The sequence below is a fragment of the Varroa destructor genome, unplaced genomic scaffold (genome assembly GCF_002443255.2).
Source record: "Varroa destructor unplaced genomic scaffold, Vdes_3.0 BEIS01000003.1, whole genome shotgun sequence".
NCBI classification, from domain to species: Eukaryota; Metazoa; Arthropoda; class Arachnida; order Mesostigmata; family Varroidae; genus Varroa; species Varroa destructor.
The window spans coordinates 51,806,580-51,821,866 of NW_019211456.1; the positions used below are offsets into that span (position 1 = coordinate 51,806,580).

Here is a 15,287-nt window from a genome sequence, read left to right on the forward strand (position 1 = left end):
ATATATATACACATATATATAAATATATAAATATATATATATATATATCTATCTATCTATCTATCTATCTATCGAGAAAGGGAACTTTCGGGTATTTTTAGTCGGTGTTTTCTGCGTATGTTGAAGTACACTTGTCTGTTTATTCTCTGATATTTATTCATAACGGAACTTACCAGTTCTGCTAAAGCAAAACGTGCGTCAATGTGAGCTCGATTTCGAGTGGAGTCGGACAACACCTCAGCCGCTCTGCACCAGTAGTATTTTCTCTTACTTTTGTGGGCGGTTTCGTATACGCGCTTGAGTGCTGTCCTTTCCGCATTGATATGATAAGAATAATGGAAATCTGAGGATTTCATTTATTGTTGATTCTGAACTACTCGCAAATCAAGACGTAATCGCTCTGATCTACTCCCTATCGCCGACTGTACGTATACTGATAGAGCAATGGTCAACGATCGTTCGATATTAGGATACCATTCGCAAACGAGACGCTATACTGTTTACGAATTTCTCGTTCCCACATCGTTATGTTACTGTAGAGTTACCGTATCAGCAAAACTGAACTCGAGACGAGATGGCAGTAATGTAAATCTACTAACAGTTTTTTAACCGTTTTTACTAACGTTTACACATTTAAACGTTATCACACTGCCCTCGAAACACCGTCGAATGCCTAAGTTTAATTATAAAGACAATAACTTGTCTGCAAGTCGGACATATTATTTTGGGGTCGTTGTACAAGAAGCGTTTGTAGGCTTAGCGTTAAACTAACAACGGGGTACACTTTGTTCCGCAATTTTTATTTTCTATTTCAATGCAGGAGGAGCGACGTCGTGACCATTCATCAGAAGACGATGAAGGCGATGACGAGGAGGAAGATCAGACCGATTCGGAGTCTGAGAGCGAGCATCAGCACAGCGACAATCTAAATTCATCGACACTGTCGACGGCAATAACAGCCACGTTAGCTTCTGCGACGATGTCAAACACAAACACCTTTCCAGTTGTCACCAGTTACCTTCCTAACAACAATAACAACAACTATTACAAGCCAGCCAGGGCAGTCAACGGTGCGACGTGAGTATTTACAACTATTAACTATAGACAACAACTGTCGAAGGTCTTCCCGCCTCCAGTTTACAAAAGAACGAATTTTCTCGATGAATGCACCTTTACAAAATATAGTAGTAGCGGTCGCTAGATTCATACACGATGGAATAAGCTGGATGCTGCTTAGTATCCATCAGTTTTGAAAATATAGGCGAAAATCCAATAAAAAATCTCACTATTCTTGTCATCTACGTTCCGCACAACTAAAACGTTATATACCCGTAAGATAATTGTAGATCAGCCAAATATATGATACAATAGGTCTGACGAATGTAAGCTATGGCGGATGAAAAAGAGCCGTTGTACGGCAAGCAAACAGACTGTGCGAACCGCTGTTTTAATGGTGCCAACTGCATTAAAGCACTATTTTTTGGCATCAGGAAAGGAGAACTTATCATTTTGACACAACTAGATTTATTGTACTGGATCATTCTAGACAACAGTCAGAACAACACATCAGCTAATATAGATGTGAAGCATCTGCTTACCTACATCCGATCATACGAGTCTGTAGTTTCACATATGAAGGCCCTTATTATTGGAGTATATCTTTGCCAACACGCTATTCTCGTTTACTGCGATTGCGCATGCAAATACAGTATTCTCGTAACGATAAAATAACAAAAGAAAAACCGGGAAGCACGACAGACACGTGATTCAACGTCATCGGCAAACCTCGGCAGTTGTTCTGCTTACGATCTGTAATTGTCAAGGGCTACTCCACGGATACTCCCGGGTATAATGAAATGAAAATATTATGATGCAAAATTGCTTACCTACAGTTTGTAGGGTTGTTAAGCAAGAACTGTTGATGAAGTTAACACTTTTCGTTGCGTAAGCCTTTGTGGAGAACGCGACCGCTCGCTTGTGTTGGTCACCATCGGTATGATTGTAGCAAAATGAACTAGTACTAAGTGCTGATGCTATGATGTCTTAAGCACGTTTATTTAAGCGGTGTGATCTTAACTTGACGGCTTCTGGTGTCTTGGTGCTTTTTGGTGGCACTCATTGCAGCATGTTGACGGAGAAGGCATTGGCAAATGTTCCCACAATCGCAGTGGGTTCCGCCGCCCCCCCGGCCGCATCTCCCCTTTCAGCCGGTCATTATCATCACTCGGACACCACTGTCGTCGGCGGTATGACACAGCTAAACACGACGCTCAGTCTGGCTCAACTTGGCCTCACGCCATCACACAGGTCGGCACTGTTCACACGAGGCCATAGAACGACGCCTCACAGTGCACTAGGCGCAATGAGCGCCCCCTCAGTTCTGGGCAGCGGAATCCGTACGACCAATTGGAATGACAACGTCCGTGATCGAAGAACTGTCTCGAATGGCGTCCAAATCCCTACAGCTGGCCAGCAGCTCAGTTCGGCCAACAGCAACTATAACATAAGCATAACCTCGACGTTCAGTGCCGACGGATCACAAACGGATTGTCCTGGAAGGGGAGCTGGCGGACTGCCCGCCACCGTCACGGAGTCAAGGGAGCATGAAGCAGCCAGATCACTTCTCGATTTGGCTAAACCCAACTCGACGAACAACTGCAGCAACAATAGCGATAGCGGGAACCAGCAAACAGCATTGGCACCATCATCGACGTCAGAAGCAGATACTTCTACAGTAAATATTAGCAACAGCTGTTTGCTACAAAATAGCAGCGAGACTCAATTGCAACAACAGCAAGTTGAAGTGTCGGCAGGAACCGCCGAAACAGGTCGGGCTGATGAGGTGCCTGTACATGCTAGAGAGCATAGCCAGAGTCCAGAAAGACGAACCGCTTCAAATCGACTACTCCTATTATTAAAAGGTGAAGCCGCACTTGAATCGTCCGAAAACGATGGGCACACGACAACAGGACCTCAGAGGCAGAGTGAAACCGTCTTAATTTTATCTGCTGCTTTAGTCGCGGCTTCAGAAACAGCAGGGATATCCGCTACCGCCGATCGCATCAGCCAAGTATCATTATCATCATTAATATTATCATCAGTGGAGAGAGAAGCTGAAGAAGCCAGGCGCAGGCCCGCCGTGGACAAAGCCGTCGCCGTAGACCAGATCAACAACAATAACATTAACTACAACAACAGCAGCAGTCACAGCGATAACATTACCGCAGAAAAAAGTGCAGTAGTAATCGTAGAAGAAACAACCGACTGGGAGCGAGAGCAGAGCATTTCATCGGACTCCGCCACTAACCCCACCGCAGTCGCCGGAGTCGCTGCCGCAATGGAGCTAGGGGGCCAGGCTGCTACTGCTGACTGTGGTGGAGGAGACTCAGCCCTGTTTTCCCGGAAGCGGAGCAACACGTTAGAGCTATCTGGTGCGTAATTGACCCACTCTGAATATGGACAAATATGTATATATTTATATTTTTTCAAAGAAATGCTTTGTTTCTAAAGCTGCATTCAAACAATAATGGTTGTTTCATGTGTTAAGTGTCATTCCTGATGGTCGCCTACTCAATATAACCACCATCCAGCGCGAGTATATTTTCAATTCAGGACCTAAACTATTAATGAATTACTTTCATAATATCTGTTCTGTAATTCGCTAATGACTTTTCAATAGCAACCCAGCGTCAAGCGATATTGGTAAGTGTAAACTTGGTGAAGTGCCAAAAATCCGAATGGAATTAAATTATAGGCCGGTAGTAAGTCAAAATTACCAAACATGCGAGGATTTAAAACGGCCAAAAAGTTCAAAAGGTGCGGAAGAGCGCAAAAATAATAGTCGTTAGAGTTTATCGGAACAATTCAATTCACCTTCTGTACAAAAAAACTTGTAGGTATCGAAAATAGCTTTTAAAGCCACCTTGATGGATTTTTGAACTCAAATCTAAAGTCTATGGAAGATCTTTCCTTGTGAAAACCTCCTTCGGATTTCTTACAGTCGCGTAAAAACTAACAATAACGTAGATTCTTGATTTCGGGCGAGTAGAGATCTTAATTCCGGTGGGATATCGTTCTGCGCGGAAAGAATAAATAACAACTGATCGTTCCTTGGAATCCGAAAATACGGACTGTTGTTTGCCACAGCGAATTTATTGTTAAAAAGAACTGGCTTTCACCTGGTAGCAGGAAAAGTGGATGCCCCCGATGACAAACAGTCTGCCGCGTTCTTCTCAATTTGAACGAGCCACCCTACACATACACACACATATATATATATATATATATATGTATATATATATATATCGATTTCGTTTGCACAATTAATGCCTTTATCTGTTCACATTTATTATCTTAGAAAAGTTAAAAGGAGAGGAAACGTGTGTTTAGTTAATGTAAACAATTTTTTGATTGACGTATGCTATATTTGAGTGTTGTATAAATATCTAATCCAATAATTGTCCTAATTTGTACTGACAAAACTGATTTGCTTTTGTAAGCGATGCGGTCTATTTTTGTTCCACTTGAGATTTCGTGAAATATTTTTTCTTTCAATTATTAGCGCTTATATGGCTCCCATTCATTAACTATCTCGTGTGTATATTTGTTACTGTCGTTTACAGGTCTGGCCGGAGCTCGTAAACTGGTGGCAGAACCGCCAACTATTGAGCCTCCTCGAAAAAAAAGCTCATGCGTTCGCTCGGTCCAGGTGGGCATTATTGAGGAGGGAGGCTCAGTGCTCAGTCCACAAGAAGCCTATTTTGTCGAACATAACAACAATAATAATAATAACAATATGCATACCAGTAATACTAATCAAAATAACATGAACAACAACAGCAATCAAACGCATGCCGTTAGCCCATCCGCACAAACTCAGTATGGAGAATCACAGCAGCACGCCTACAGGACGCCGCAGAACGTTATCGACGACAACAGTCAGGTATGCAAAAACATAAATATATATGCACGAAGCTTATGTACTATGTGCTGTCAGCTGATATACACATATACAGAATATTGCAACAAAGACCGACATGTGGGATTTATAGGCCATAGATGACTATTGTTATTGTATCAAAGAAAAATATTTATGCCTTGCTGCGAGAGAATCCCGTTTCTCGACCTACTCAGCTATCTACCATACAAAGCTAACACTTCCAACGGTTATATAGCTAGCTGTTCTACGCAAAACATTTATATACATAAACGGATTAGATAGGTCCTCTGTTAACAAGAACGAGTTTGTATATATTTAAAGTGACGAGTGTTTTTTGTTCATTGTATAGGTGGCGGCGTCGGGGCTATTTCCCGTACAACGGGTAGTTAACCCTGGAAGTTTCCAGGGCCCACCTGCTTTAGCAGCAAGCCCAAGTTGCCACTTGCCTCTTGAGGGAGACCAATCTCCGTGTTTCCCGGAAACGCGTCCCCGGTCGTTGTCTTTCGACCAGCAGCCTCTTGGCGCGGAGTACGACCGACGTTACTCTCTTGTTGAGGAGGGTGAGAGCTCGTCGTCGTCGTCAGCCCTTTTGCGGGGTCCCACGCCAGGTGTTGGCCGAGGTGACCAGCCGATGGACCTTCGAGTAGTTTCGACGCGTGCCAGGAGGCTCGAGATTCTTCCGGGCGGCATTGTCTCGCAACCATTACAGCCATTTGCCACCCGCGACCCGCGAGAACCTCATCCGATCATGGTACCTGTGGGAACCATGGCTGCTGGCGGACTGCAGGGTTTAAGTCATGGGGGTCTCCCCATATCGAAGCAGTTTACCGCAGAGCCCCCTGAGACAATTATGGGCTCCTGCATGAGCTATGGCCAAGGTAAGCTGGGCGAAGATGGGCAGGATCCCCAGAGCCCCCCTATGACACCTCTGGGACATTCTCAAGGACATCCGCAACCACACAGTCCAATGAATACCCTTGCTCTTGGAGCTCCAAAGGTGGGTCCCAATGGTGTTATGGGCCCCCTAATCGTGCCCAAGCAGGAGTACGCTCCACCTTCTGACGAGCGTGAGACGCCACATAAACAGGCAGCGATGTCACACAATCTTCACATCCCGGGACCTAATGGTACGTTTTAAACAATTCGTAGAGGTCGAAGCACTTGCTTGAAATTAGTATTCAGGATCAGACCTGTATTTGTTCTAAATGTAACATCCACCCCTTTCCTATTACTGAAGTTTGTTCTCATTTGTATTAGCCTTAATACTGCTCAGTTTCTGATGTCTAACATCTATAATAGACAACTGAGCGAATAACAAGCGTGTGCACTCTTTGCTGCTTTTTTGGGGATATTCTTAGGTGGCCTGATGTGGAGTCAAGGACCGGCGACGTCGACGACGGCAGGTGGTCCTCTTGGGCCTCCGGTGAGCACGTCAGGAAGTGTCGGCCTGCCAGATACTCGATCTGAAGGCCGGCCCCAAGACGGAAGTGGAGTTGGTGGTGGAGGAATAGCGGCCAGGGGAGGCGGTAGCAGCACGGGGGGCGGTGAGGAGGGCAAGTGCGTGTGCAATATTTGCCACAAATCATTTCCTAAGATTTCTCAGTTGCGAATGCATGTCAACATACACTACTTTGAGCGGCCGTTCCGATGTGATGCGTGTGCGGTGTCGTTCCGTACCAGAGGCCACCTTCAGAAACACAAACGCTCGGTGTCGCACTATAACCGGGTGAACATGAATCTGACCTTTGGTACCCCGACGGCAGACAATCCGCGACCGTTCAAGTGTGACGACTGCAAGATCGCCTTTCGCATTCACGGCCACTTGGCCAAACATCTGCGGTCCAAAATGCACATCATGAAGCTTGAATGTTTAGGCAAGCTGCCGTTTGGCATGTACGCTGAGCTCGAGCGCAGCGGGATCAACCTGAACGAGATCGATACAACCGACTGCGAAAATTCGCTCGAGAGTCTTCAAGTGTTAGCCCAACGACTTTACCAGCAGGAAGCGTGCAGTCTCAGGTGGAAAGAGGCTGGCGGGTCCGGCGAAGGTGGCGGAGGCAGTTCAGAGCCCGAGGACGACGGGCTCGAAACGCCGCTTCCGCCTTTGCAGCAGGCGCTAGGCACAGCGTCTGCCGATATGGCTGGCCCGCAGAGCATCGATGCTATAAACGAGCATACGTCAACCATGCAGGCGATACGTCAACCGAGCCCCCAACATCATCATCATCACACATATCCGAGTCGCATGGATTCGCAGCCAACTCCGCCCGTAACTAGCATACCAAACCAACTTAGTCGGCATCATCATATGAACCATCATAGCCTGATGCCATCAGTAGGTGGCTCCGCACAGCCAGCAACAATGCAGCCACTACAGGATCCGCAAGGATCCCGTGGACCGCAGATGTCGTCTCACCCGAGATTGGGGGGTCTTGGACCACCTCACGAGTACCTTGACAGTTCCCAGCAGCACCAAATGATGCCGCAGCAGAATCTCGTCAATCCACTCATGCTCAACAATATGTTACATCAGCAGCAACATCAAATGGGTTTGGGGCCGCCGCACGGGCCCTCCTCCGCTCCCCCAGCTGTAGCTCTCCATCAACATCATCATCATGGGATGGTCAGTCCACAGGCGCCATCGACTGGACAAGGCTTGCTCACTGGCACCTCTCAGGCGCCACCCGACGCCCCACGATCGTCTTGTACCTGCCATATTTGTGGCAAAGTACTCAAATCGGCTAAGTCGCTACAGGTTCATCTCCATACAGAGCACACTGACGAGCAAAGCAAGACTCCTGCGCCATCTGTCGCACCCGGTAACTCAGGCGTACACGGCACTCAGGGTTATGTTCCTCTTGCATCGCATCCGTCACCTCCAACCCAACCAGCACCACCACCACCCCCCCAACCTCCCAATGATATGATGCAGCAGCATCATGACTCTGGTCTTGCCGGATGTCACCTCTGCAACAAATCATTCCAAAATCATATTCTACTACAACAGGTAAGTCTTCACATTTCCTTTTGAGCGGTGCGCATACCTTTAAGCTCTAGATACAACAGATCGTCTATTGAAAACATCATATATTTGATAACCATCAAATTAGCCCATTTCGTCCCGCATCTTTGCTGGCAAAAGCATCATAAAATACATGTGTGTGTTCACTTACCTTTGCTTGTAATAGAATAAATCATGCTCAACTAGAGCGCAGCAGAAGCTAGCTATATTTTGCTATTTTCAATAAAATGTATTGTGTATTTGTTGTACTTTCAGCATTTCAACAACTGCCATCAAACATTTTCTTAATGAAGGAATATGCTTGAAGGATAAACGAAAATAAGTATTGCTTTGGTAGAGTAGATCTTTATGGCAATCCAATCGAAATTGCTTAAAAATGTAAATAGAAAATAGTCATCAACGTCATAAAAATATTGACGATGCCGATAATCACGGTAATGAGGATAACAAGAACGAACATGATTAAAACGATATAGTATAGTAATAATACGAAGATTGTAGAATGGGCAATGTGTAATAATATTACGGATAATACCAATTATAAAAAATGATAACTCTCATCACGAATTCTTATATATATATATATATATATATATATATATATATATATATATATTGTTGTTATTATTAAAATTACGCGTATGATCTAGATAATATGGCGTGTAGGGTCAGAAAATGCATACAGATTAAATATATCCAGATATGTTAGGGCCAGCTTGATTCGCAAATACAGAACGGAAAATTAGTGCTGATCTCAAAGCGAAATAGGTGGATCATCCGCCCCTTGGCATTTTAGTTATAGGTACTATAATCATTGTCTTATACTGTCGATTCAATAATGAATTTGCCAAATTTCACAATTGGAACTTGTTCTGTCACGTTTGACTGCATATGACATTTGATGGTTAGTTTTTATTTTATCGAGCTGCAGAATAGACATTTTACCTAAATCTAGACAAGCAAAAGTGGCTGGGGGCATTTCATTTTTAAAAGCGTCTTTTGTGATTATTTCACTAATAAAAAAAGCCACTCCTATTACCAGTATTTCTGATAATTAATACGAACTTACAAAAAGATTGCCATACACACTTTCTTAGACAAAGTGATTATTACTGCAGTGGATTTTCGCCAATGAGGCCAGTAGAGGCTTGGTCAATGGAAAAAAAGCAGAAGAAAAAGAAAAATACTGGACGCCAATGAATATACTGAAGATAAAAATGAAAAAGGATCAAGTAGTGATAGATAAAGTGCAATGCTTTAGATAGCAGGAGACAGCGGAAAAAGGAGAAAGAACCAAGAGATACAATATAATGTATTAATCATGATAATAGAACTTATTATGATTTAAGATAATGCTAATAAGGATTAAGATTAACGATGACTGACGTCTTTGATGATAATTATTATTATTATCACTGATATTGTAAGGCATGTATGGATCGTGCAGTGTCGTCTATATACAGCCTCTGTGTAGATATAGTGTTGTTGGTTAAGAAGTGAACAAAACGCAAAGAAGAGATGGAACCTTTTTAACGTAAGCTAAATGTTATATAAGACAAAAAAAAAAAAGAAAAGTCGAGGGGGCGAAGGCCAGAGAAGATGGCCGGCCATACTAGTCAGCTTCTGTTAATTGCCGCTGACAAAACCTGTTCAACAAAATCGTACCGGTACCAGAAATTCAGTGAATCGTACTATTATTATCATAATTTCAAAAAGAGGAAACGATGGAATATTAAAAACAATGCCTGTATCGATAGAAAAATACGGATTGTCACCTTTTTCGAGCTCTGTGTGAATATACAACCTAAACAGGACTGATAGGTCCGGCAACCACAATACACACGCAGGCCTGCATATAAATAAAACAGAGAAACAAATCCGTGCATAACACTTACACATTTATGTAAATATTAGGTTACTCTAATACCGTGTCAGAAGTCGTCACATTTAATAAAGGCATATATGTATATATATATATATATATATATATATATATATATATATATATATATATATATATATACATATTGTTGATTTAAAGAACAGTTCGTGTACTTTCTTCTCTATTACTTGGGATGGTGGGTCGAAGCGTAAGCGCATCAGCGTTTAGGTCCAATTACCATACTGTACTATATAGAAAACTCCAGCTCGTAGACCTCATACCTCATCCCTGTGTGCTGCCTTTTTTTGTTCAGCATGTTTCGTTAATTATAGTGAACGACTTATTATGCCGTGAATAGACTGCCATGTGTTTGCTGGGAACATGGATCGAAAATAGTGGGGATTTAAAATCATTTTTGACGAAGTCAAGTATCATCGGCGTGTGGAAAGCCCACAATGAAGGTACCTAAAGTTCTATGAAGGAGCCTTATTAGATTACTGAAATAATACATATTTGCAAATTATAGATGGCCACTTGAAATTCAGGTTAACATTTTATTCAAGCCATCTTTCCAGGCAACAAAGATAAATTTTTACTGTTTTTTTAGGCTAAAACAGGTTAAAAATATCAACGAGATTTGAAAAAGCAGAATTGAACATAAAACGTTATATCTATCTTCATGTGTAAAAGTATAGGTTTTTGTGTAATTTATTTTTGTAAAAATGTAAAAAAATATTAATCAATTATGTGTTGGCAATACTGATTATATAAAACGTCGCTCATAATTAACCATGTAAGATATTTCAAAACTTTTTCAAAGTAAATGACACAAACAAAACTTTTATAATCAAAAATACCACAATTTTTCCTAAACTCTTCTCAGAGTTTGAAATATATTTGTAGGGTATGTATTCCTTTACTTTTTACCATTCCTAAGTAATCGTTGCCTTACTCTAACATATTTTTTTTTTACAACGAAATTATACAAGTGCGCCCATCAATGAATAGTAATTAAAAAATACCAACCAAGCCTGGCAATTCTGTGTATTTTTCAAGGGATTTTCTATCATCATGGTTGGCATATCTCTGTATATCGTGAAATTAATGGGAACATAACCTTTGAACAAAAGGCATTAAATAAATGTGTGGCCTTAAATGACCCCATTTGTTTACCATAGTGACATAATGACAGCAAATGCATTCTCAACATTAATATAAAAAATCTGGATGCAGCTAACGGGCGATCCATTCTGTTAGTGGAAAACTGCCCAGGATCGCACACAGGCCTGAGAACAGAGTATATAAGCTTTTCGAACCATATCGGTTTCATTAAAATCATACACTCTAGATCCCGCAAAATCAAATGTAGAAACCTGGCGCAACGTACGTCGTTGCGACGATGGAAATGTTGGTTGTCCACAACCGGCACAAGGGACGAACGACAACAAGTAGGGATAAAGGAATCGAGGGACTGCGCTATCAGTTATTCTCAGCCAAACAACTGGATATGCTTGACGAACTGCTCTTCCGGCAGAATCGAACAAACTCATTGGGTCAGGGCTAGGTCTCGTTGGTTGAATGGCTTGGAATATTTCTATATTGCCACGCAACGTTAGTTCGGCATTTCGGATTCGCAGGTTCGCCGGAATGTAGCGAAGCCGATTGTTACTGAGCTTCATCACAGTCATCTGATCGCCCCCGTAAAAACTCGGTGGGAGTGTCTCAAGAAGATTATACGATAAGTCAAGCTTATAAAGTGTCGTCCGACACAACGAATATGGTATTTGAGTAATTTCATTATGCGATAGATTTATAACTCTAATCGTAGAGCCAAGAGTACCTGAAAAAATATCGTATACTTTTTTAATCTTGTTTCCTTGTAATGATAATGTTACTAGCCTCATTGTGGCCAATGCTTTTGGCACTTCTTCAAGTAAATTGTTTTCAACCGCAAGGTCGGTGAGATTCGAAAGGTCTGCAATTTTGTTCTGCAAACGACTCAATTTTATGTTTTCAATACGAAGACTAATAAGATCTTGTGGAAAACCTCTGAGGGGATACTCGCTCCTGTTTGTGATAACCATCCTTGTAATTTTGGGTTGAACTTTTGTTGGAGGTTGGGCAGTAAACCTCTTAGGTACTTCCAGCCCGTACTGGACCGCATGGAGTACTTTAACGAAGTTTTCCAACAACGCAACGTTTGCCCTCTTGATAAGGATATCGTGTTCAGGTTCCTTAAGAGATATCGTAAGTTTTCCCTCACGCACACAACTGGTGTAGACCTTGATAATGTTCGCTTTCAAATTCCTACAATGAAACACAGAAAAATGAAAATAAAACCAACACTATGATAAAAGCGAATAAAAAATACGATTTAGGGTTTCAAAAACATATTTCCGATCTGCTCGAGAATTCTTACAGATATAAAATGTGGATTCAATACGGATCACAACTCAATTATCTCAGGTTATGTAGAAGCGGGCAACAAAGGAAAAAATGTTAGTAAATACGGATAACTACTAGAGAAGTTTGAACTTTTTCGAACATCACTTCAGAGTGACAAAAATACTGTAGAAGTAGAACGTAATTATACAACAAAACACGCTACCTGTACTTGTGACCAGATTCCTTTTGCCTTGTTGTGACAGTAAGAACGTACTCTGATCTGTTGCGTAGGTCTGGGGTGATCGTGATTACCGCTTGACCCAATCGTCTATTGCCACTACTTTTTCGATAAGATAGTTGAGCCTCACAGGACAGTCGCATAGCCAATGAACTGAAATTATTATAGTAAAAGTAAATTCAGCCTCATTCTGAAAACTGCAAACTTTATGCTATAAGAATATAATGAAGAAAACAACAAGTGAGTAGATTTATTAGCTTACAACTGGGGCTTCTTACTAGTAGTATCCGATCCAATGTAATGGTCTTCTTGGGACAGATAAGGGAGCCACGTTCGCTTCGAGTGCAACTTTTTGTCGACGTCCTAATCTGTCAAACAGGCATACGTATCAATCGCGCGTTGAAAATAAATTTTGAATTAGTATTATAAACCAGATAAAAACAGTTAACACCACAGTTGAAGGTACTCTATATTAATGAACGAATGAATAAGTGAACGATGCGCTTTCGATTATCGCAACCAGTATTATTTGACATTAGATTGCAAAATGTACAGGTAGGCAACAGCAGTTATAGAACTCGCTTTCGACATTTTCTTCATTATGGAATCTAGTTCATATATATATGTATATATATATATACATATATATATTTTAGTATAAAGCGTAACGAACATTAATATATTATTTCAGGAATACGCTCTTTTATACACTGCAACATTTCGCTACATTTTTTTAGTATTAGACATACAGTTGTATTTTTTTAATTCTGAGATTGCTTACTTGAGTATCCTAAGTTGGGCTTTTAACAAACGAGTTGTAGTACCCTAAACAGAATCAGAAAATTCGAGCGGATTATAAGTGTGAGTTTCATCTTACAACTACAGTGGTGGAGACAGCTCGCCGTATAAACCTTATGCCCGGCAGCTTCTGCTACTAGAAAAGCTAAGAGCCGTTTGTTAAAAATATTCCGGAAATCAAGTTTTGAACTTATTGAGTCTAGTCAAAGACATTCTGTGAAAGTGAATAACAAAGAGTTGTGAGCTATGCTGGAAGTTGATCCCATCACAAAGTGCGCAGGTATTAGCACTCAAATCTGGTGTACGCAAAAATGTCACACTTCATTTCCAATCAGTGGGGGAAATAAATTCAATAAATGTGTGCCGCATGATATAAACGTAGGCCAAAAGCAAGAGACTTTGCTCTCACGTTACAACTGTGACTAATCATTGCACCGAATCATGACTTGTAATAAAAAATGAATCCATTACAATAATCGCAGATAGTCACATTAGCGTACGTATAATTGAATCAACGGAAAACCATCTTAGGGCAAATAATCAGCTATAATAGCTTATGATGTCTGCTTAATAGTTTAATTCAGATGTTTTCCACAACCGCTTCATTGGTCTTGACTCGCCGATTGTGGGTGAAATGTACTGTCAACAATCAGAGGAGATGATGAACACATTAAGCAACAAGATTAGAAAGAAAGGTAAAGCACTCCTATTGCATAGAAACACTCGACATCGCACGTAAGGGTCATGAAGGTAAAAATGCAAAAGTTACAATTGGAGACTCTCTGTCATTCGCCATATTTACCAAACATCGCTCTTATAGAATACAATTTTTTTTAAAATCTCGGCCACTTACTAACATGAATTGATAGAAACCTCAACTCCCAGACTCTCATCGTAGCGCAAGAGATAATTTACCATCCAAATGGCAGAAGCTTGACTGCGAGGTTTGATCCAAAGTCAAACTAAGTTTGTGAAAACAGTTTGAAAAATTGGAGTCTACTATATCGCATCTTAAAATGTTTATTCCTGACCATAGAAGAAACAGTCTCATAATTTTTACGATTTTAAGAACTATCTCAAATTCCCTTTGCATGTGTCAAAGTACACAGCCTAGTCATTAATAAGCGGCTTTAAGTAGATCTTTTTGAATAAGTCAATAGCAAAGTTAGCAACTAGTTTAGTAACTGTATTGCAATACACTGTATACCTAGAATGTATTAAACTAAAAACAAAAAAAACTTTTTTATTCGGTTAAGTTGGGGTCACAGCAAATTAAATGTCCGACATATGTGCCACGTAAATGTAAAAAGAGCAAATATAAGTTGAACAAAGGTGCTCTTTAAACTTACAGTGGTTATCCAGAACAGTCTGGGTTTGGTTGATGTTTCCTGAATACCAAGCGAGCCTTCGACATTTTTTCAAAACTCACACCCGGATCCAGGAATGCCAATGCATTTCACACAGAATTGTCGGTAATTAGATATTCCATATTTTTTATAGAATGCATACTTACGTTAATAGATATAATTTGATCGATGTATAGTTTTATCCTTTCGCTTGTTCACAGACGTTTCTTCAAGCATTACAGAGCAACAAAAAAAAAGCATTTATGCTACTGAGGTAGCGGAAATACTGAACATGTGTTCTGCTATGTCGCGAAACGAAAAAACACGATAGAATGCTTTGTAGGGTTGTAATAGCAGATTTCAGCATCCAGACAAGTAATTCCAATGCAAGAATAACTAGTCTTTAGAAGGAATCGGGAGAAGTTACACAATATTTTCGCTTGAGTTTTCACAGTAAACAAATTTGAAGCAGGCCCAGCGTCGGCTGTTGCCACTGTTACAGTCAGTTTTATATTCGCGCGCAGCAAGAAACATATTATGAAGCAGACCTCCGTCGCGCTATCTGATTTGGCGCCAACTTCGATACGGCCACCCAAACTGGGAGGGACGTAAACGTACACAAACATTTGACTGACTTTTTTTGAGTCTGGAGTAATAATAGTTATTAAAGAAAGCTA

At 41.2% G+C, this 15,287-nt stretch overlaps 2 protein-coding genes across 11 annotated transcripts in view; one reads left to right on the forward strand and one right to left on the reverse strand.

Moving 5' to 3' along the window:
* Positions 1–10,004, forward strand: part of shn (zinc finger protein schnurri) — a 45,147-nt gene extending 35,143 nt beyond the window's left edge. For all 3 annotated transcript variants that reach the window (XM_086984745.1, XM_022797364.2, XM_022797363.2), the window contains 6 exons: positions 821–1,077; positions 2,125–3,431; positions 4,623–4,942; positions 5,289–6,066; positions 6,298–7,946; positions 8,217–10,004. In XM_086984745.1, coding sequence (XP_086840871.1) covers positions 821–1,077; positions 2,125–3,431; positions 4,623–4,942; positions 5,289–6,066; positions 6,298–7,946; positions 8,217–8,249 — 4,344 coding nt within the window. In that variant the 3' untranslated portion in view covers positions 8,250–10,004. The remainder of the gene's footprint in view (positions 1–820; positions 1,078–2,124; positions 3,432–4,622; positions 4,943–5,288; positions 6,067–6,297; positions 7,947–8,216) is intronic.
* Positions 10,005–10,363: 359 nt separating this feature from the next.
* On the reverse strand, positions 10,364–15,150 carry LOC111246946 (leucine-rich repeat protein 1-like). 8 transcript variants are annotated; one of them, XM_022797371.2, is made up of 5 exons: positions 14,778–15,150; positions 13,248–13,291; positions 12,745–12,829; positions 12,452–12,619; positions 10,364–12,150 (listed from the first exon to the last, which is right to left on the reverse strand). In XM_022797371.2, exons 4-5 carry the CDS (start codon positions 12,607–12,609, stop codon positions 11,097–11,099), a joined length of 1,212 nt encoding a protein of 403 aa, XP_022653106.1. In that variant the 5' UTR covers positions 12,610–12,619; positions 12,745–12,829; positions 13,248–13,291; positions 14,778–15,150; the 3' UTR covers positions 10,364–11,096. The 8 variants fall into 8 exon arrangements, with proteins under 8 accessions (XP_022653106.1, XP_086840876.1, XP_022653104.1 ...); XM_086984750.1 differs by having other exon boundaries at positions 12,729–12,829; XM_022797369.2 differs by having other exon boundaries at positions 12,745–12,834.
* Between the last annotated feature and the right edge of the window lie 137 nt (positions 15,151–15,287).